This window comes from Cebus imitator, unplaced genomic scaffold, assembly GCF_001604975.1.
Source record: "Cebus imitator isolate Cc_AM_T3 unplaced genomic scaffold, Cebus_imitator-1.0 Scaffold18, whole genome shotgun sequence".
In the NCBI taxonomy this organism is placed as follows: domain Eukaryota; kingdom Metazoa; phylum Chordata; class Mammalia; order Primates; family Cebidae; genus Cebus; species Cebus imitator.
Genome location: NW_016107333.1, coordinates 4,543,307 through 4,565,458, shown reverse-complemented (window position 1 = coordinate 4,565,458; position 22,152 = coordinate 4,543,307). Strand labels below are relative to the sequence as shown.

Here is a 22,152-nt window from a genome sequence, read left to right as displayed (position 1 = left end):
CCGCAACCTCCGCCTCCTGGGTTCAGGCAATTCTCCTGCCTCAGCCTCCTGAGTAGCTGGGATTACAGGCACGCACGACCATGCCCAGCTAATTTTTTGTAGTTTTAGTAGAGACGGAGTTTCACCAGTTGACCAGGATGGTCTCGATCTCTTGACCTCGTGATCCACCCGCCTCGGCCTCCCAAAGTGCTGGGATTACAGGCTTGAGCCACCGCGCCCGGCCTTATCTTATTTATTTTAAAGGACACATGAAAAGATTTACTTTTTTTCTTTTCCTTTTTCTTCTTCTATTTTTTTTTAATGCATACCATCCATCCAAAGCCAGAAAAAGACAGGCCTCAGAATGGTAAAGGTTAGAAATATAACTGGGCTGGGTCAGTGTCACTATCATCCTTGACGACTCTTGTCCTAGGATTTTTTCCTGCCTTTACTCACTTTAAAGAAGAGAAAACTTGATATCTGCATGTGCATTCCTGTACACCCACCAGCTGACCTGGCAACTGTCTTCTCTGTTTTCCTCTAGCTCAGAGTCAAGATCTCCACTGAAGTTGGCATCACAAATGTTGATCTTTCCACCGTGGATAAGGATCAGAGCATTGCACCCAAAACTACCCGGTAGGTGATATGCCACCTGAGCCCTCGGGGAGCTGAGGCTCAAGAGCTGAGAGGAGTATGCCTAGGCACTGAGCCCCTCCAGGCATCAGTTCTTGTCAGCAGCCATCCGGCTTGCACCCCAAATTAAAGAGGCTGTAGTTCTCTGGTGTAGGTCCTGCACCAAGGATTCTGCGAGGCATCTAAGCGGATTTGGAAGTTGTCTATACAGTGTTTAGTCCATGCACAAACTGTTCATTACCAGTCCACAACAAAATAAGGCACTTACCTCAGGATGTTAGTCTGTCAGTCAGCTATGTCACTAGCACATTATTTAGTTCAAATGACAATTTTTAAAATAACAAGACCTTCTCAATGAAGGAAGCAAGGTATTAATTTACATTCTGGGGCAATCTCATCGTCACAGTCCTGAATTTGCTTTTAGTGACCTGATGGCAGCTCTTTCTGGTCCATGGTGGGTCTGAAATTTGTTGGAAGCCTCCTAGGTGCTTAAAATTGAGATGGCAGGTACCCAGCGCTAGGGCTGTCATTCCCTTCCCAGGTCCATAGAGGCATTACTAGTAAGTCATAGCATTTGCTCCCGCCGAACTCAGACGCAGCCTTAGAATCTTTTTAAACATAATCTTCTAAGTAGACACTAACAGTTGATTGGAGTTGGGCCAGAATGCTGTAAGAAGCCTGCTCATCAGCCCTTCCCCAGATGCTTATTGGTGCAGGGAGAATCTAGATATCTGGGTGTAGTCCAAACTCCAACTTGACTCAACTAGGATAGCTGTGGCCAGAAGACAGTAGGGTGAACCCTCAAGTCTTTTTGAAGATGGGATGTTAGCCAGAGGCTGGAAGCCAAGCAGCTGCTCCTTTTAAATCATGTAGAGTTGGCCTTTGTGTCTCTGGCTTGGCTATTTTTGTAGTGATATTGGAGATAAGAGCACTGTTTGAGAATCCACTGAAGTATTTATTGTCAGTGTGAGCGCTTTGTCATTTAACTCTCTGCACAGATGAAGAGTTGGTCTTACCAGTAAGTATAAAATGTGAGTATAAAATAGAGCCAGGTTTGAGCTCTGTGAACATTTGACTGGTTTATCCCCTGGCCATCTTACCCTAAAATCCCAGCAGATAGCTGTGAGAAGTTTTCTTCATCAAGTCTGCCTTGTGGGAAAATGACTTTTCCCAAAATGAAGCCCAGTTTCAGCACAGAAAAATAAATTAAAACAGCGTCCAGGAAAAAAATAAGACATTAAGAAAAGAAAAAGCTGGAAGTACCCTTCTTTCTTTTGTATCTCCTACCCCCCGTCTCGACCCTGCTCATATGTGCTGTTGGCATCAATCTTGTGATTATTTCTCCTTGTGGTTCTGCCAGCTCGACTCTCCTGTGTGCCTGCAGAGGCCACACGTGAGCTCCAATGCTGCCTGACTTGGTGGAGTTGAGAGCCTTAGGTCCTTGGAGTGAAAGCCCAGAGGTACAAGTGTCTGCACACAGCATTTCCCCAGATCCTGCTGAAAGTTTATTCTGCACTTTTCTCAGTCTGGGCTTTATCAGTCCAGTGTGCCCCCAGGCTGCAGCCAGCTCTCCACATCTGTCTGTCCATAACAGAAGTGTTACTGTGAGAGAGGGAGGATCAGGGAATGCAGTGAAGTATGTCTTCGCCCGTTCTCAGAGATGTACTGATCCTCTCTGAAGGCTGACTGTATAATGTTTCTTTCAGGGTGACCTACCCAGCCAAAGCCACGGGCACATTCATCGCAGACAGCCACCAGAACTTCGCCTTGTTCTTCCAGCTGGTAGATGTGAACACTGGTACTGAACTCACTCCTCATCAGGTCAGGAAGATGCCCAGACAGTTCTCTTAACCTGAATGAAATACGAATGCTCACTAGAGTTTACAGTGTGTTCTGTAATAAGGACTAGAGAGAATTTCAGATTCCTGCTTTCAGATCTTGACTGAACCCTGACAGTGCATAAGGTTCTCTCACATGACACTCTCACCTTTCTATCGATTGTAATCCTTCACCTGGAATACACATTTCTTTTTTAAAAATTAGCTGGTATTGAAAAGAGGTATTTAAGGCAGAGTCACACTGAATTAAGACTTTTTCTTTCTTCTTTTTTTTTTTTTTTGAGTTGGAGTCTCTCTCTGTCACCCAGGCTGGAGTGCAGTGGCATGATCTCAGCCCACTGCAATCTCTGCCTCCTGGGTTCAAGCGATTCTCCTGCCTCAGCCTCCTGAGTAGCTGGGACTACAGGCATGCATTCCCACACCCAGCTAATTTTTGTATTTTTATTAGAGACAGGGTTTCACCATGTTTGCCAGGCTGGTCTCCATCTCCTGACCGCAGGCGATCTGCCTGCCTCATCCTCCCAAAGTGCTGGGATTATAGGCATGAGCCACCTCGCCCCACCTGAGGCTTTTTCTTTCTGATTAAAAGGAATATACTGGCCAGGCGTGGTGGCTCACACCTGTAATCCCAACACTTTGGAGGCTGAGGTGGAAGGATCACTTGAGCCAAGGGTTGGAGACCAGCCTGGGCAATATGGTGAGACCTCATTTATTTGTACAGGGAGGAAGGGAGAAAGGAAGGGAGAACCTCATATGGCCTGTGTCCACTCAGACACCCGCACTCCCACACTGCCTGTCACCGCCCTTGATTGAGAATATCCTGCTGTTAGTGTTATGTGAAGGAAGATTCACATAAATACTTTGAATGCTGAAAGACAAGCATGTGGGACCTAGTTTGGTGTAGGGTACCCTGTATTGATGCTTTAGCAAGAACCAGCAGGCTAGTTGCCTTGAGGCAGCTTCAGGGCAGACCTCAGAGGCAAATGGATTTCCTTGGGCACCTTCTTGCTTTCTGTTTCCTGCAGCTGCAGCTGTTGCATTTGTGCCCCAGGAGCATGCTCCTCTAGGGCAACGGTCCCAGGAGTCCCTTGCTCCTCTCTCCTCCCTGCTCCTAAACTCCAGACAGCTTGGCTAGGGCCCTTAGCCAAGGATAACTGACCTTTGAGTACTTCTGCCTCTTAGCATTCCCCAGCTTCTTCCCAGAATGACATTTGCCAACCTAATAGCTTAATGGAAAGAAGAAAAGAAATTAGAAGACGAAATTAGTAGGATTAGGGTTAGAGCAGGGAGAGTTAGTGAGGAAATGTAACTTCAACTGAATACTTGTTTCCTGCAAGATTCTGTTTTAGAATCATGGCTTAGAGACCTTCCAGGTGGAGATGGCATTTTGGGGATGAACGTGGCAGCTGCCTGCACTTGACTATGATAGGAAGGAGATCTGGCATCTGGACTCCCAGATTCCATTCCTGTCCAAGAGTAATTGCTATAGTTGGGGTGCTTCATATCTCTGGGCCCCTTTGCCTAAATGCTTTGGTGACTGTTCTTTGTTGTTCAGGTACAGAGTAACAAATGAGATGTATGTTTTCTGTAGATGCAGTGCTGGCTCTGTCACCATGCCAACTCATTTAATGCTTGTGCTTTATGATCTGTAAATTGGATCTGTCAACCTACCTGCCTTGTTGAATTCTTTATTTTGAAACACCTGAGCCGAGTGCAGTGGCTCACGCCTATAATCCCAGCACTTTGGGAGGCTGAGGGGCAGATCACCTGAAGTCAGGAGATTGAGACCAGCCTGACCAACACAGAAACCCCGTCTCTACTAGAAATACAAAATTAGCTGGGTGTGGTGGCGCATGCCTGTAATCCCAGCTACTTGAGAGGCTAAGGCAGGAGAAGTGCTTGAACCCTGGAGGTGGAGGCTGTGGTGAGCCACGATTGTGTCATTGCACTCCAGCCTGGGCAACAAGAGTGAAACTCTGTCTCAAAAAAAGAAAGAAAGAAAAGGTCTGGGTGGATATAAAGTTTTGCTCCAGTTCTAATGTACAGACACCTTAGTTTCTTGTGCCATTTGGGGAGATAAAGTGATTAGACTTCAGTACTATTGTATTGCTATTAACTACTGTTTGTTGACTAGCTAGTAAATACCGTGCCCTGCACTAATGCTTTGTATACTGTATTGCAAATCTTCACACAGATATGCCACATCTGAAAGTTAATTTTTCTGCCTTCAAGTTGAAGAAATCAAAGCATAAGGAGGTTAAGTAACTTGCTCGGCTAATAAGTAGTGGAAGCAAATCTGTCTTCCAAGCCGAGGCTCTCTCCATGACACTGGCTGCTCTGCTTGATTAGAACTCTGCCTTGCTATCAATACCCAAGGCTCCTCTACTAAATCTTTAGCTGGAGGCACTAGGAAATTAAAAATGGGCCTCTTGCAGTTCCACCTCATTTCCCTTCTTTTCACCCTCTGGTGAAGCAGTTAATTGGGCAGCAAAGTGACCAAAAGGCTGCCAGGAAAAAGAAACTGCGGCAATAGCAAAGGGCTTAAATCATCCACAAACTGGGCATTCAGCCTCCAACTAGACGAGAATTGGCTGGATCAATAAGTTAAATTTTCTTCCTTGTACCAGCAAAAAGTTACCTCTGAGCTAGGAACTAGGGTGGCATGGCTACTCCGTCTACTCTCGGGCAGGTCTGGCAGATCCCAGAGCTTGCGCCGTGACAAAGAGCTAACTGTCTGCCGCCTGGTGGATTCAGTGTTGGGCCCAGGCGGAGTTTTGAAGTTATCAGATGAAGGGTTGTATTATTCTTCCATCTAGACGTTTGTCCGACTTCATAACCAGAAGACTGGCCAGGAAGTGGTGTTCGTTGCCGAGCCAGACAACAAGAACGTGTACAAGTTTGAACTGGATACCTCTGAAAGAAAGATTGAATTTGATTCTGCCTCTGGCACCTACACTCTCTACTTAATCATTGGAGATGCCACTTTGAAGAACCCAATCCTCTGGAATGTGGTATGTGCCTGAATGCACCCCCAGGTGAGAGTGGCTGTGCCCCAGTCACTGGTGGCTCCTTTTCAGGGGCATGGGGCTCTTCACCTTCGCCTTGCCTGTACCTCCTAAGTGCGATAAATAAACTTGGGAGGCGAGGCACTGTGTGCAGGCTCCATAGATAGTCCTGGGGTCATGCACATGGCTTGGCAGCATGGTAGGTGCTTAAAAATTTTAAGTGAATGAAGGAAGGATAAACCTGTGAGTGCTTGTATCTGTTAATTTCTATATATGTTATATAGGAAGGTGGTTTTTATACTATAGCAAGGCACTATGGGGGTTACATAGATGTGAAAGTTAAGGCCCTGGCCTGAGAGAGATAGCATAGCTCATGGTAGCGATGAGATCTGAATTCTGGTAATAATTCAGGATGATGTAGAAAAGTGAATTGTACAATGTGCAAAATGCTAATTAACTAATAAACAACATTTGTATAGCATGTTGTCATTTACATAATGCCTCCCTTCATGCCCCACTTTGGATTGGTGTGATGAGAGTAAACGTCTTGCAAGACAGGGCATTAGAGCAGGGGGTTGAAGAATGGCAAGGGTTTATCACATCTGGGGCTACGGGGTGATTGTTGAGGAACAGCTTGCAGAAAAGCTCAAGGTGCTTACAGTGCAGTGGGAGCCAGAGCACCTGAATCCTGTCAAAAGCAGGAGGTGATGAGCTTGGAAGGGTAGCAGAGGCCAAATCGCAGGCTTTGAATGGTGATTGACTCACCTGTGGTATTCGAGGCTTCTTTTCTTCTCCCGGACTTCGGGCTGTTTTTGTATGAGAGTGTGTACTCATTTCTTTGTCTTGTTTTTAAAATATTACTAAATTGCACTTCCAGGGACACCAAGCAGTTTCTGATTGCAACTTTAACAGCCTGTGTACCAGCTGGGATTTTTGTATTAAGCAGATCTATGGGGCTACTAAACCAGTAGAAAATTAGAAGTCTTGCTCTAAAAAGCATTTTCAACAAATACTTGTTTTGTTCTTGAAATTTTTACTGCCTCAATTTGTCAACTAATGTATCAGAAGTGATTGGACTTCCTGGAGTTTTTTTCAGTTATGGTCTTAGATATGAGTCGGAGAATATTATCTATTGAGTTTCACCCATTTCTCTGCCCCTGTGCCTTTAAAGACTGTCCTTATTTTTCTAGGCTGATGTGGTCATCAAGTTCCCTGAGGAAGAAGCTCCCTCAACTGTCTTGTCCCAGAACCTTTTCACTCCAAAACAGGAAATTCAGGTATATCCCAAAGGACTTATCCACTAAACACGGGGGAGAAGAGAGGGCAGCAAAGCCCTGGACTGTGGCTCTGCTCCCTTTAGCTTGTTTTCATGATATTTTATAGTTTGATCCTCACACTCTGTGGATTAGGCAGGGTAAATGCCAGCCCTGTCCTTGAACTGAGCAAACAGGTTTAAAGAGTCCAGTGACTAACCCGCAGAAAGCAGAGTTGGAGATGAAATCAGAACCTGAGTCTGGTTTTCCTGACATCCAGCAGGTTCCACCCTCCGACCACAGCATGTTAGCCATGAGCACAGGTGGTTTTAGGGTTTATTCTCCCTGCTGCTGCATACATCAGGGCTGATGGGGTGACAGGTGGGAAAACTCACCTGGGAGAACAGGGCTGTCTCTACTTCCTCATTCAAGTCCTTGGATAGGCAAGCCTGGTCCTGCCCTGCACACAGGACTGTTGTGAGAATCAAAGTTGATGACAGACGAGTAAAGAAAGGTTTTGAAATGTTGCTAAAGCCCTTTACAAAATAAACACAGTAATTGTTGAACACTTAGGTACTGGTTAAGGAAACAGGTGGATCCATTCAGTGGACAGTTTTGCAATCTTGAGAAATGATCATACTTGGAAACCTACGTATGAATTAATGTTGAAGTGTTGAAAACTATAGACTACCTGCTGTCATTCCCTTTAAAAAAAAAACAAAAACAAGTGCCCAAAGGGTAGAGTAGTGGGATTGTTTTTAAAACTCCTCTTCATGTTGCTACAGCATTATTTAAGAATGTAAAATGCAGCTCACTGGTAGGTGTAATTGTGATGATGAAGAGCGCTGGCTGATTTGTAGGGTGAAGTAGGTGGCAGCAGCTGCTACAGTGTTAGAAATCCTTTAATGGCAGTGGCAGCAAAGAAGAACAGAGGTGAAAATTTAGGAACAGGAGGCTCAAGTGGGGCTGCCTCCTCATGGAGCTGGGGAGGCTGGGCATTGGCAAGCAGAAAAGACAGGCACGAGTTGATGTATTGGAGGAAAAACCTTTTTTAAAAAGTTCTGTTTGCATAATGAGTTACAGCTTATAAGGCATAATCAAATGCCCTATTTCATTTGGTCTTTAGAGTATCTTTACAAGCCTAGCAGGGTGGTCATGGCCCTCCCCACCCCCACTTTTCCAGCTGGAAACTGAGGTAGAGAGTGACAGCGACTTGCCACCTGGTCGCACAGCCATACATACCAGTTTGGGCCTAAACAGAGGTCTCCGGACGCCCACACCATTGCTGCTTCTGCTAGGCCACACTATCTAGGTGAGCTTCGCAAAGAGAATTCATATAGAATTGCTCAGGAGAAAGAAACAAAACCAAGAAATATCATCAGCATGTTTGTCCAGCCTTCTGGTTTAACAAAGGGTTTTTGGCCAAGCAGTGAGCTGAGGCTGATGCAGTGTCTGTGGAAGGAGACCTCTGGCATCAGAAGCCAGGATTGAGAAGAGGCAAAAGGCCACGTGGCCACTTGCTACCAAGAGGTTTTAGCCTCTGGGTGGCATATCCTCTTTACAACTGATGTTGATGCTTTGGTCCCTGGTATACATGGCCGCCCCGGATGGGAAGGGCACATTCTGAAGTCTTCTTGGTGTGTCTTTCGGCAGCACCTGTTCCGTGAGCCTGAGAAGAGGCCCCCCACCGTGGTGTCCAATACATTCACTGCCTTGATTCTCTCGCCGTTGCTGCTGCTCTTTGCTCTGGTGAGTGGCGGTAATTAGCATGGGCAGCGTGTGTCTGGCGCCAGACCCGGCAGATGCAGCCCTTCCAAAGGAGGCTGTGTTGTCTGGCCTCAGCAAAAGCTCCAGAGGGGTCCAGCAGCTGTGACCTGAACTGATGGTCAAGACGTTTTAGAATGACCAAAAGTTCCCACTGTGAAGGAGCAGCCAAATAAAGTGCCCCATTAACAAGTGGGCATGAGAAGGTACCTAACAGACACTAAGAATAACAAAAGTGGATGGACCGTGATGCTGTAAGAAGGTTCAGATGAGATCTAGTGTGAACAGAGCGAGGCCCGATGCTGATAGCTATGAAAAATAGCACAGAGGCTGTGCATTTCAGCACTGCTTGGGGCGGAAACCCGGAAACAACCTAAAGTTCATACGATGGAATAATACGCAGCTTTTCAAAGAATGGGTAGATGTATATACTGATAGGACAAGATTGCCAAGACGTGTTACTGAGTGAAGAAGGCAAGGGGCAGGGTAGTGTGTTTAGTAGATCCTCTGTAAAGTTTTAAAAGGTGGCTGGGTACGGTGGCTCATGCCTGTAATCCCACCACTTTATGAGGCCAACGTGGGAGGATCGCTTGAGCTTAGGTGTTTGAGATCAGCTTGGGCACATAGTGAGACCCTGTCTCTATTAAAATTAGAAAATTAGAAAAAATAAATTAGTGGTGATGTGCGCTTGTAGGCCTGGCTGCTTGAGGGGCTGAGGTGAGGCTGCAGTGAGCCCTGCACTCTTAATCTGGGCGACAGAGTAAGACCCTGTCTCAAAACAAAATTTAAAAGTTTTACAAGGCGCTATGTATTAGTGTCGGCCATCTCTGAGGAGAGGACATTCTGCAGAATACGAGGAAGTAACTTTTACCTCTTCTCCTTTTCAGTACCATTTGAAATTTTTTTTTTTAGCCAATTGTGTTTTTCTGTTTCTTTTTTAAAATTATAAACAATCATGAATGCATATCAAAGCTCAGAGAATTTTGAGAAAAAACTCATTAGATCTTTTGGAGAGTTGCCTGTGTTCCTATTTAATTTATTGATTTTAGTAAAAATAACTGTTTAAATCTAGTGGCCTTGCTACAGGTTTTCAGAAACCAGACCTAGGGTATGGGCACCTGTTCTTATATTTGAGTGATGAGAATTTCAGAAGACATGGAACCCCCAGCAAGAGCATGAATGCTGCCAGCTGCCAGCAGGTTTATCTCACCAGTTCTTAGAGAACTTGGGGGGGTGTCAGTTACCTTATAAATGCAGTTTCTGACCTTTCAGCTTCATGGTCTCACCTGTTTTTTGTCATCATTAAAAATGCTGTTCGGGTTTGAGTTACACGAGCCCATTTGAGAGCAGGTGCTGCATGCCTTTCTAAAGAAAGGGAACAGGTTTTCCCAAGGGCTTATAAGAAGGTGGTTGTCACTTGGAAGAATTTCCTGTCCTTCTAGGATGCATGAACTTTTAAGCCCTGAGTCTGTTGATTGGATTAGCATTGGCGTGACATGTGTTGCCTCCCTTTGAAGTCCTAATGCCTTTTTAATTTATTTCTCCCCATCATTCAGTGGATCCGGATTGGTGCCAATGTCTCCAACTTCACTTTCGCTCCTAGCACGATTATATTTCACCTGGGACATGCTGGTAAGTGCCCCAGGCTGCTAATTCCATTTAACCTCCTCTGACATTTAGCTTGCCCACGCTAAAGCCCAGTTAAGTAGACCTACAACCTATTAACTGTAATGACTTAATAGCATAACATTTCCCTCTTCCTTTTGGCCTTTCAGGACAGTTAATATGATGGTAAACCTGTTTGGTCCATCACTTAGAACAGCTGTCATTATATTGGGCTTCCGTTGTACTGCTGTACTGTTGACAGACCATTTACCCTCAGTTAATAATCCTGTTCTTTTCCAGAGATTACTCACTTATCGTATCTTTACACTGAGCCATCTTCCTGGATGAAGAGCATTAATGCAGTTTCCAAAGGTTATCTTTCCCCACCATATCGATCTTCACATTTGCTGGCAGCTCTGTCTGTGCAGTAATAGAAAACAGTCCTTTCTACACTACAGCGTTGTTCTCTGGAGACTTTAGGACCTCGACAGCCTAAACATAATGAGACAGTAAATTCACAAATCACTTAAGCATTTCTGAGGCTTTTGATGCTATTGGATCAGGGGTACCTTGCATTTCACTTCGACTTTAATATTTCTTGTTTTTTTTCTGAGACAGGGTCTTGCCCTGTCACCCAGGCTGGAGTGCAGTGATGCAATCATTGCTCACTGCAGCCTTGATCTTCCAGGTTCAGGTGATTCTCCCACCTCAGCCTCCAGAGTAGTTGGGACTCCAGGCATATGCCACCACACTCGGCTAATATTTGTATTTTTTGTAGAGACGGGGTCTTTCTGTATTGCCAGACCTGGTCTTGAACTCCTAGGCTCAAGCAGTCTTCCCGCCTTTGCCCTCCCAGAGTGCTAGGATTATAGGTGTGAGCTACCATGCCTGGCCTGACCTTAATATTTTAAAAATTATTTGCCTTTTTCAGGAGTCACTCTCTGTGTGCCCGTAGTAAACAGATTCTGTAGGGGTGCATAGATGAATCCCTTGAAATTCTAGGCAAATGTCTGTGTTTTCTAGGGAAAGAGAGTTGTGACTTTGATCAGATTATTATGGTGCAGTGGTCCGTGACCTCAAAAATGGTTAAGATCCCCTACTGTAGTTTATCCATCATCCACCTGGGCAAAACTGACAGGATGACCTTTCTCTCTAGCTCAGTTACTGGATTTGAATGATAGCCCTCTGGGGTCAGACTGAGAACAAAACCTGAATATAGATTTGATGAGAGGCATAGCTTTTCCTGCCAGAGTGCTTTTCGTGTATGTTTTCTCATTTGATTCTCATCATAACCCTGATGAGGCTGACTGGGGCAGGAATTATGATCCCTTTTGACAAGGTGGGAGAATTTGGGCTCAGAGAAGTTAAGTGGCTGGTGAGGGCAGAGCCTGGACCAGACCCCAGGGCTCTCTGTTCCCAGCTCTGACCCCTTTTCACTCAGCCTTCTTCCTGGCTCTTCCTTGCTCCCTTTCTGGTCACAGTGGCAAATTATCCTTACAGGTTTTTTTTTTTTTTTTTTGAGACGGAGTCTTGATCTGTCTTGCCTAGACTGGAGTTCAGTGGCACTATCTTGGCTCACTGCAGCGTCTGCCTCTGCCTCCCAGGTTCAAACAATTTTTCCACCTCAGCCTTCTGAGTAGCTGGGGTTATAGGCATGCGCGGCATGTGCGGCATGCGCACCATGCCTGGCTAATTTTGTATTTTTAGTAGAGACGGGATTTTACCATGTTGGCCAGGCTGGTCTCGAACTCCTGACCTCAGGTGATCCACCCACCTTGGCCTCACAAAGTGTTGGGATTACAGGTGTGAGCCCCTGTGGCTGGCCTATTTATATCCTGTGTATTTTTGTTAAGAATTTGAAAAATGAAATGAATCCTAACAATAACATGACAGAAGTTTTAAACAAAAGCAGAGAAATAGATGTAAGCGGGAACATAGCACAGGTCACTGAAGTTCAGTTGTTACCCCTGGGTTTTCTTGTGTGTGTGTGTGTTTTTTTTTTTTTGTTTTTTTGTTTTTTTGTTTTTTTTGAAACAAGGTATGACTGTCACCCAGGCTGAAGTACAGTGGCGTGATCAAGCTCACTGCATCGCTGACCACCTGGGCTACGGTGATCTTCCCACCTCAGCCTCATAAATAGCTAGGACTACAGACATGGGCCATTACACCTGACTAATTTTTAAAATTTTAGTAGACAGGAGGTCTCGCTATGTTGCCTAGGATGGTCTTAAACTCCTTAGATCAAGCAGTTCTACCTCAGCCTCCCAAAATGCTGGGGTTACAGACGTGAGCCGCTGTGCCTGGCCACCCCTGGATTTCTTGGTGGCCACAGCTGAGAGACAAGTCTATTAAGTTAGCTACATTTTGGCATCAGAGCAAAGGAACGAAACAAGCAGGCCCAGGACTACAAACCTTTTCATGATCCAGCAGTTGCTGCCCCTAACTCTCCTCAACCCCAGGGAATCGTTAGTGTTTCGCTTAATTGGATGTCGTGGCACTTCTTCCTGCAGCTATGCTGGGGCTCATGTATGTCTACTGGACTCAGCTCAACATGTTCCAGACCTTGAAGTACCTGGCCATCTTGGGTAGTGTGACGTTTCTGGCTGGCAATCGGATGCTGGCCCACCAGGCAGTTAAGAGGTAAGGCTGGACGTGGGCCCGGGATCTAGAGAAGGGTTAGAATTACTCCACTCTGCCAGCCTGGTTCTTTAAACGGTAGGAGGCAAAATGGTTTGTGTTCAAGTCTGACACCTTAACTTAGCCCAGTACAGAAGCCATAAGCACTCTGAAGTCAGACAAGGGCCTTAGTGATCAGCTTTGAATGTATTAAAACCATAGTAATTTATGACCCAGTACAATAGAGTGAGAGAGGAAAAGAATTGCTTTATGAAGATGAAATGTATTAGTAGATGTGGCAGAAGATTAATTCGTTAGCTGTGCAAAAATTCTTTGCTGCCACAGAGAATCCTGCCCTGCCCTGCACCCCCTACCCTCAACACGTCCCCGAGAGTTGCTCCTCGGTAACCCCTCACAGCTCAGGAGCTTGTCCCCAAAGCACGGGGTCTGTGTTCTTCCCCACAGACGCTGCAGCAGGTTTTGCCGAGGCTCCCAGCAAGGAGTATCTCCTCAGTAGCCTGTGCTACCTGCCTGGGACCTAGACAACCTTAGAGTCACACAGATGGTCAGACCTTGACGTGAGGGCAGCTTGCTGGCAGCTTGACTTTTCGAAACAGAATTGGAGGCAAATTTAAATGTCACAAAGGTGTTTCTCATTGATTTGACTTTATTAGAACCTGAGTGATTTCAGGCATGCAAAGTCCAATAAGAAAAGGTCAGAATTGCTTTTACCTTTGGAAGAAATCATTTTCAGATGTGCTGCTTTCTTCTATCCAGGACGTTTGCTGGAAGAATGTAACTCTATAGTGTACCCTCAGTGTGGCTGCCAGTTAGGTTGCTAGGATCAGAGAGAGGCTTTTTCAGGGAGACCATCAGTGGGTGGGAGAAGATGTCTCATCTCCGCCAGAGTCTCCATTGTGAGCTTTCTAAGCACTCCACTGTGGAGACTCGGCACAGGCACGTTCCTTGGCTTTCCTGTAGGAATCCAGGGCCCACCAGAGCTTCCCTTAGCACCAGAAGTGGCAGCTGGTTCATTGTTCCACCCTGCAGTAGCCTTTTCCTGATGGCTGTGCATTGTACCTGGGAAAGATCCGGGACTTTGTTGTTTTTACAAAACAGAACACTGTTCCCTTTGGTGCCTGGGCCCCCAGGGAGCCAAAAGATTGTGGTCTGCTAAGTTCTCTCTTTTCTAGAAGTTGCCCACTCAAGAAGAATGAAATCTGCCGGGCATGGTGGCCTATGCCTGTAATCCCAGCACTTTGGGAGGCTGAGGCGGGAGGATTGCTTGAGCTCAGGAGTTTGAGACCAGCCTGGGCAACATAGTGAGACCTCGTCTCTAAAAAAATATATATATATAAATGAAAAATAATAACAAAATAAAGACGAGAATTGGGTAGAAACCGTTTGGTTTACATCCTACTTAGCAGGAGTTCCTAGTTTGGAATCCTAAAGTTGTACGCATTTTCTGGGGAGAGAGACCATGGCTTTTATCAGAATCCCAGAAGGATCAGTAACTCCTTCCTCTCCTCTACTCATGTATCCCATTCAAAAGCTTAAAGCCCACTCTTCTGTGGCCCTCCTTGTGAGTCCTAATGGAAGCTCTGGTTGGGTGTTTGTCATTTCTTTCCTCAGCTGATTTCTCCTCACTGTCCTTTCTTGATTCTCAAACCCTCTTTCCTTTGGCAGGATCGCTGCAGAGCAGAGCAGTAGATTGGCAAAATATAGGACACTACGGTAAAGATGAAGGGCGGACTCATCCCAGAAGCAGGGTCCCTTCCCCTTCTTACCCACCTCATGCATGTCAGTTATCTTTCTAGTTTTCAGCCCACTTGCTCCTCCCACCCCTCCCTAAGCCACAGCCGAATTCTGAAGCTGTTTTGCACCTTGCTAGATAAGGTTGTGACTGGACCAGGGCAAAAGCTTCCTGAGTTAGCCCAGCTGATGGGATAACTTTGCAGTGAGTAGCTTTGGCCTGGCTTTGACTGTATAAGACTTCATTCTCCCTATATCCCATGGTGTACTTTATAAGACAGTCCTCTCTCTCTGTTTCCAAGAGAGCTGAGATGAGGACAAGAAAAATCCAAAATTCATTAAATGATGGTCCCATGGCAAATCCTGGCACACCTTGTCACTGTTTCTAGACTTTTTGTAACATCAGTCTCTAGTTGAGCCCAACACTGTGGTTTGGGGAGACTGTAAATTCCGAGGGACTGATGGCCACAAATCAAAGCCAGTGTCAGAATCCAGGTTCCTAGCACTCGGTATGTTAAAAGGGCTGTTCCCCATGAAACTAAAATGTGAAGTGAAATCTCACTCATGCTCCTTCTGCATACCAGTCCTAGGATAGGAGGGAAGTGGAGGGAAGGAGAGGGAGTGTTGAATGCTTCATTGATCTGCTCCTCTAGACTAGGGGCTGGCAAAAGTTTTCTGTAAAGAGCCAGATAATATTTTAGGCTTTACTGGCCATATGGTCTCTTGGCACCAACTACTCCGTCACTGTCATGTGAAAGCAGCCATAGGCTGTATAAACAAATGGGTGTGGCTGTGTTCCAATAAAACTTTATTCTCTAAGACAGGTGGTGGGCTGGATTTGGCCTGAGTGACAGTTTGCTGACCCCTGTCCTAGACCAACAAAGGGAGGGAGGTATTTGAATTTTCAAGTCATGTTCTCTTTTATCCTTTGCCTTGGAAATGGCTTTCCCTGCCAAAGCCAGAAAGCCATCTAATTTCTAATCCTCTGAAAATAGTAGAGATCAACAAAAGCGTAGGATTTAGAGCCTTTCCAGGGATGTGTGAGCATAAGCTGGGTCACCTAGTCCCCAACACAGAAGGGAACTGCATTTGTTTTATTAGCTTTTTTTCAGGTTTAATTGAGGTGTAATTTATCTGCAGAAAAATCTACCCTTTTTAATGTACAATTCTGTGAATCCTGAAAACCCTATATAGTCACGTAACCACCACCTCAGTCAAGACATCGATATTGCCACACTCCAAAGAGTTCCCCTGTGCCCCTTTAGAGTCAGTCCCTTCTCCCACCCCCATTCCCTGGCTATGCCCATTTGGTTTTATCATAAATTATAGTCACTCTGTCTGAGATGTGCTTTCAGAATTTGTCCTTTCTGCTAAATACTGAGTTCTCTAATTCTTTAAATAACTCAGTTTTTCTTCTCGATTAAAAAATTTTTTTAGTAGAGTTGGGGTCTTCTGTAAGTAGATGAGAAAAGAAAGATAAAAAAGAGAGAGAGAGAGAGAGAGAGAGATGGGGTCTTACTATGTTGCCCACGCTGGTCTCAAACTCCTGGGCTCAAGCAGTTCTCCTGCCTTGGCCTCCAGAAGTGCTGGGATTATAGGCGTGAGCAACCTTGCTTGGCCTCTTGATTTCTAAAGTCTGTTTCCACTCTGCTATCCCCAGATCACTGCTTGAGGGAGAGGAAAGTCCCTTGATCATTTGGACATTTGGCACTTCCTAGTGTTGGAAAGGAAACCCCTGTTAGCAAAGTGCTCTTGATCCGAGGGCAGACATTGATTTGAGCAGACATGGGACATAAGTTCATAGCTACAGTCGAGGGTTGTGGGCCACTACCCTTCAGCTGTTCTTATTTCATACTTGTGCTATCCTTTCTGCATGAACATTTCTGAATGTACACATTTTAGTGTACCTAGGAACCTCTGAATATTGGCAAGGAATTAGGGGTGCCCTCAAGATTAATCCCATGCCTGTGCATGTCTCTTGGAACTGCTTTATAAATGGGTTTGGAGCCTGCCCTTCTGCAAGACTCCGTCATCATCATCTTAGTCCTCACCCCTGGGAAGAGCTGCCCCCGAAGGATGGTGTGTGTGTCGGCAGCCCTGCCTCTGCCTGCTGGAGCCTGCTGGAATCGATTACTCACAGCAGTCACCTCCTCAGCTGCACAGTGTGTCTAGATTGTCTTTTTCATTCATTGTGGTTCCCATCCCTCCTTAGAGCCTAGGGAAAGGCAGCGGAGGGGAAAAGAAGAATACAGGAGATAGGTTTTTATCCCCTTTAACATTTTCTGTGAGCTGAGTCCCATTTTTGAGAATGTTTCTGTGTTAGGTTAGAGGCTGAGTGTGACTTGGCAAGGTCCCGGCCACACAGCAGGAATGTGCAGATTGGTGTAATGAATGGTCAGGATGTCATCTTCCAAGCTACAGAAGGGCCACTTGTTGGTTGGCAGAGCTGGTGTCTGGGAGATTGAGGACAAGCATTCTTTAAACTTTCCTCTTTGTTCATCTAGTTGAAATTTACACTCTGTTTTTGGCCTTGCACTGTGAGAGGTGTGCCTGGAATTACCTCATCTCCGTATGTTGTCACATACCACTATCTTAGTTATTATCGAGTTTGTTTTGTTGTTTGTATTTAAGTCGTCATTAGCTTAATTATGAACTAGTTGTCTTACATTCTTTTGTAAAATGAGATGGGGCATAAATAGAATCGGTAAATGATTATTCCCTTATAAATGGGATCTTATCGCAGGAGAGTACCTTGGTCTCCCTGTTGTCACCAGTTAGGAGCTGTAACAGTGCACCAAAACCGTCAATAATTTTGTGTTTGTCTCCATTTTTTTTCAGAACAGCACATTAGTTCCAGACGAAGGATGGAAATCCCGAAAACTGAATGTCAAGAAAAGGAGTCAAGAACAATTCACAGTTTGAAAAGAAAAATGGAAAAAAAAAACACTATTTAAAAAGGAAACAGTCAAGATTGTAGTTGACTTTTGCTTGTTGTTTTTCAGTTTCCCCAACACAGAACAGATACCTGGTGAGCTCTGATAGTTTCTTTCTTTGGCACTGTGCGAGATGCTGTGAATATTCCTAACTACCCAGATGTCGCATCTGAAAAGTTGAAATGTATAATTGTTTTGGAATAAAGTGGATGATAATGGGAACAAAGGCCCGATTGAGAGCTTATTCTAGTACTTTGGGTGGTGGGGTCCTTGGGTATATAACATGACAACTGATTTGGAAATGCTGTTGATGCCGGTGTATTTCTTCAGGCCTTTATACATTGGTCCTTCTTGCCCCTTTCCTAAGAGAACTGAGAACTGCCTGGAAAGGCCAGCTTCCTTTCTTCTCCAGCAGTGAGCACGAGCTGTCTGCAGAGGAGCCCTGTTGGTATCTGAAGGCCCCACTTGTAGCAGCGAGGACCTCTGCTCAAGGCCTTTGTCTTGGGGCTAGGTGTGGTGGCTCACATCTGTAATCCCAGCACTTAGAGAGGCTGAGGTTGGTGGATCACTTGAGGTCAGGAGTTTGAGACCAGCCTGGCCAACATGGTGAAACCCCATCTCTACCAAAAATACAGAAATCAGCCGGGCATGGTGGTGTGCGCCTGAGCTACTTGGGAGGCTGAGGCAGGAGAATCGTTTGAACCTGGGAGGCAGAGGTTGCAATGAGCCGAGATTGTGCTATTGCACTGCAGCCTGGGAGACAGAGCCAGACTCTGTCTCAAAAAAAAAAAAAAAAAAAAGACTGATGCATGGGGATTTCGATGCAATGTGAATTTTCAAGGGACGCAAATTCAGACCAGAGCACTGACCACTTGAGTTACTTTAGGTTAGAAGGCCACAACCATCTCAAGAATGCCCCCTTTGAAGTTGTGCCCTAGGGCGACCATATTACATATATTACATGAGGTGATATAATAGCACGTAGAGAAGTAATACTGCGTAGCGTGGTTGACTGCGTAGCCTTCGGTGCCAGACAGACCTAGTGTTGCCACTTACTAGGGTGTGGGACCTTGGGCAAGTAGTTTGACTTCCGTAAAGCTCCTTTTGTGCTTCTGTAAAAGTGAGGGGATAACTACCTACCTCATAGGAGTGAAGGAGTTGAATGCTGACGCATCTTAGTGCTTGGCATCTTTCCCGATTGACCTACAGTTATGTGCCTTGGCCCATTGCCTCCAGTTCTAGAATGGCAAAAACTGCAATTACTTTTGCACCAACCTAGTGAAACATGATACGTTTAGTTAACTTTTGAAATATGGTAATCATAGTATTTATTGAATTGGGGGGCTAGAAGTTGTTTTATTTTAATCGGATTGCTTTCCAACCTAGTTGGATCTTACTACAGTGAAGAAATTGGTATTTTGATTGGGGAAAGGGGAAAGAAGATTCTGGAACTCTGTGCTGGTTCTGAATGGGATCCTACAGGTGAGAGGATGATGTGGGCTGTTATAGGGATGCCTCTAAGATGGGAAGGAGGCTTCTCCTTCCCAGAGGTTGCAAACTTGTGATCTGTAGTGTTGTTTTTACAAATTAAGTCACCAACATTTGAAGACAGATTTTGTATAAAAATCTTGGTTTTAGATTCTGGATTCTCTTGAAAGAGAAAATTAGAGCTGTCGATGGCAGGCCTGATTACTGGACGGCAGCAGTCAGCTGCCACTGAATAGCACCTCCTCCCTTTGGACGGGGCCTGCAAGCTCCAGTTCGTCAGCCCCGTCCCCACAGGTGTCCACGAGCGGGACGCTGGCGCTGGTCCACCTGCCAGCTGTGCTCCTCTGATACCCACCTGGCTCTCACAGCCACATGCCTTTGGCACCCTCCACTTTTAGTTTCTTATCCCACTCTGAGGGGAAGGGGTGATGGTGGCTCCCTGTTGCTCTTGGGTGGCTCTTAGCGTTTCTACTTAGATGTGCTGGGACCTCAGCCGCTCAGACTTGTGAGGAAAGAGCATCAGCAGCGTGTGGGATGAGAGCACGGGCGTTTCCCACTTATCATCAAACCTGTGCAGGCCTGGGAGACAGACTGGGTGTGGGTGGACGGTGGTATGGAGAAGGGGTAGTAGGGCCCGAGGGTGGAAGTATAAAGGCTGCTGGGTGTCCTGGTCACTGGAAACAAACGACAGCCAGTGGCTGGAGGGAAAGAAGTCAGGAAACAGCTTTTTGGAGAAAGGGCTGGCACAGATAAGTAAGGGGTTCTTGGGCTGGTTCCGGGCTGGCCTGCAGACTCAGACAGAAGCTGGACAACACAGCCCAGCAAACATTGCCATGTGCCAGGCTGTGTTCTGTGTCCAGAGCTACCGCAGCGAGCAAGACAGATCCAGTCCCTGCCCTTGGTCCAGGTACAAGCCATGGGCAGGCTGGCTGAGGGAGAAAGGGAGCAGTGATCGCAAACGTGAAGGGCCTCAGAGGAAGCAGTTCTTACCTAGATGGCTTGGGAGGGCTCAGCTGAGACGAAGAATGAGAAGGCGCCTATGCCAAGCTGGGAAAGAGCACTCCGGGCAAAGAATCAGCCAGTGCGGAGGCTCCTGGGCAAGAGCATGGCACATTCCAGCTGGAAGCAGGCCAAGCAGCTGAGATGTCACTGGCAGGAACGGCATCCTCGCTGGGATAGATGCCAGAACAAACTTGGCTTTTAGGGCCTGTGGTGAGGAGGATTGATTTTATCTTAGGAACTTTTTAAAAAAAGAGAGAGAGATGGGGTCTCGCAGTGTTGCCCAGGCTAACCTTGAACGCAAGGGATCCTCTCACCTCAGCCTCCTGAGTAGCTGGGACTACAGGCGTGTGCCGCCACATTGAGCTAATTTTTGTATTTTTAGTAAAGACAGGGTTTTATAATGTTGCCCAGGCTGGTCTTGAACTCCTGAGCTCAAGCAATCTGCCCGACCTCCCAAGGTGCTAGGACTATAGGCAGGAGCCACTTGCGCCTGGCCTCGAAGCCTCTTAAAGTGACTCAGCTCTCGGTGCTGGAGCAGTGCTGTAGGGGAAGAACCTGGTTGCTATAACCAAGATGGTCTAGCAATCCAGAGCCGACAGCAGGCCTCTCTCTTAAAATTCATGAAATCCATTGGATTTCTCATTCAAATTATTCACTGCAGTAGCACCTGGGCCTGTCCTTCTCTGAGGAATAAAGACGCATTAGCTTTAGAATCAAACAGAACTGCTTTGAGTTCCCCAATTAGCTGTGTGTCCTTATGTACCTTCTTTTACCTCTCTGGGCTGTGGTTTCCCATCATTAAAAATGGGGCTTTATAGGGATTAGAGGAGGCCACACCCACAATATGTACCATAGTGCCTGACACTTAGCATTGAGTCAGTGTTTGCTCTTAGTAGCCTAGATCCTGTTGTCATTATTTCCTGGGTGGTGGTAGCAGGAGCCCAGTCAACAGTTTGTACCAGGCCAGGCGTGGTGGCTCACACCTGTCATCCCAGCTCTTTGAGAGGCTGAGGTGGGCAGATCACCTGGGGTTGGGAGTTTGAGACCAGCCTGACCAACATGGAGAAACCCTGTTTCTACTAAAAATACAAAATTAGCCAGGTGTGGTGGTGGGGGCCCATAGTCCCAGCTACTTGGGAGGCTGAAGCAGGAGAATGGTTTGAACCCTGGAGGTGGAGGTTGCAGTGAGCTGAGATCGCGCCATTGCACTTCAGTCTGGGCAACAAGAGCAAAACTCCATCTCAAAAAAACAGTTTGTACCAGGCCTACATTCACCTATTTAAGTCACTTGACTCCCCAGCTCCCTCGTTTCCTCCCCGGCATTTCCTGAGGGGCCTGGGGTCTTAAAGCAGCCTTTTCGAGAGTGCTGCCTTCCCTCCCCGCCCCATCAGTTCCCAGTCCTGCTGACCTGGAGGACCCCTCTGATCTCTAGTTGAATCTAGCAGTGCCGTGCTCTGCCTTCCTCGGGGCTGCTCTAGAGAGCAAGTGAAGTAATGGATGGGAAGCCTCTTTGTGAATTTTAAGTTAATACAAACAGAAGAGATTATCATTAAAAGCGACAAGTCCCCCATTGATTAGAGCATTTCTTTGGGGAGAAAAATAGCACCCATTTTAGGTAGGACCCGGCACCTCTGTGGGGCGAGTGGAGTGTTTCGGGTCCCATGAGCGCCGTGGTTAACTGGTTAATGGTACGGAGAATGGGAGTTGTTGCTGTGGTGGTTTTACCCCTGTAATTGCATTCATCTCAAAACCCACAAGTAGCAGCAGGTCTCAGTGGTCATTATTTTATTTGAAAAACTAATTGGAAGTTGAGAGAGCCCTTGGCTTTTGCTTTTGTTGGGACAGGCCAAGGAAAGAGATGAGCAGGTGGGTCCAGGAGGAAGGAGGGGTCTGGGGCAGGCCTGGAGTGCCTCCCATTCACAGCCTCCTCCTTTGTGCCTGCCTCTCTGGGTTGAAGTGGGCTGCCAGCTCTCAAAGGGCAGCTTTTCCTCCAAGGGGGCTTTTGTCTCCCATTGTTCTGATCGGCCCCTCAGAGGAGCTGCGACAGTGGCCCCCTGCAGAGGGTTTCCCAGGCTTCACACATTTTTTTTCTCCTCTCCAAGGGAGAGCGGGTGGCCTGTACCCTGGGAGGAATGGAGTTGTTTGTATAGTCAGGTGCTGGGAGACTCGAGACCTGGCTGCCAGGCCCTTGGAGGGGAAGGGTCATCCCTTCCCCAGTGACACTGTCTTAGGCTGCAAAACGGGGTGGGGTGGGGATGAGATTGCTCACCCCATCTATGTTAAG

General features: G+C 46.4%; 1 protein-coding gene across 1 annotated transcript in view; it reads left to right on the top strand.

Annotated features, from left to right (window-relative positions):
* RPN2 (ribophorin II) overlaps positions 1 to 17,604 on the top strand; it is a 64,145-nt gene extending 46,541 nt beyond the window's left edge. The window contains exons 9-17 of the mRNA XM_017512381.2: positions 524 to 615; positions 2,319 to 2,433; positions 5,267 to 5,461; positions 6,646 to 6,732; positions 8,362 to 8,457; positions 10,029 to 10,104; positions 12,588 to 12,717; positions 14,380 to 14,427; positions 17,284 to 17,604. Of these exons, the coding sequence (XP_017367870.1) occupies positions 524 to 615; positions 2,319 to 2,433; positions 5,267 to 5,461; positions 6,646 to 6,732; positions 8,362 to 8,457; positions 10,029 to 10,104; positions 12,588 to 12,717; positions 14,380 to 14,427; positions 17,284 to 17,296 (852 nt within the window). The 3' untranslated portion in view covers positions 17,297 to 17,604. The remainder of the gene's footprint in view (positions 1 to 523; positions 616 to 2,318; positions 2,434 to 5,266; positions 5,462 to 6,645; positions 6,733 to 8,361; positions 8,458 to 10,028; positions 10,105 to 12,587; positions 12,718 to 14,379; positions 14,428 to 17,283) is intronic.
* Positions 17,605 to 22,152: the final 4,548 nt, after the last annotated feature.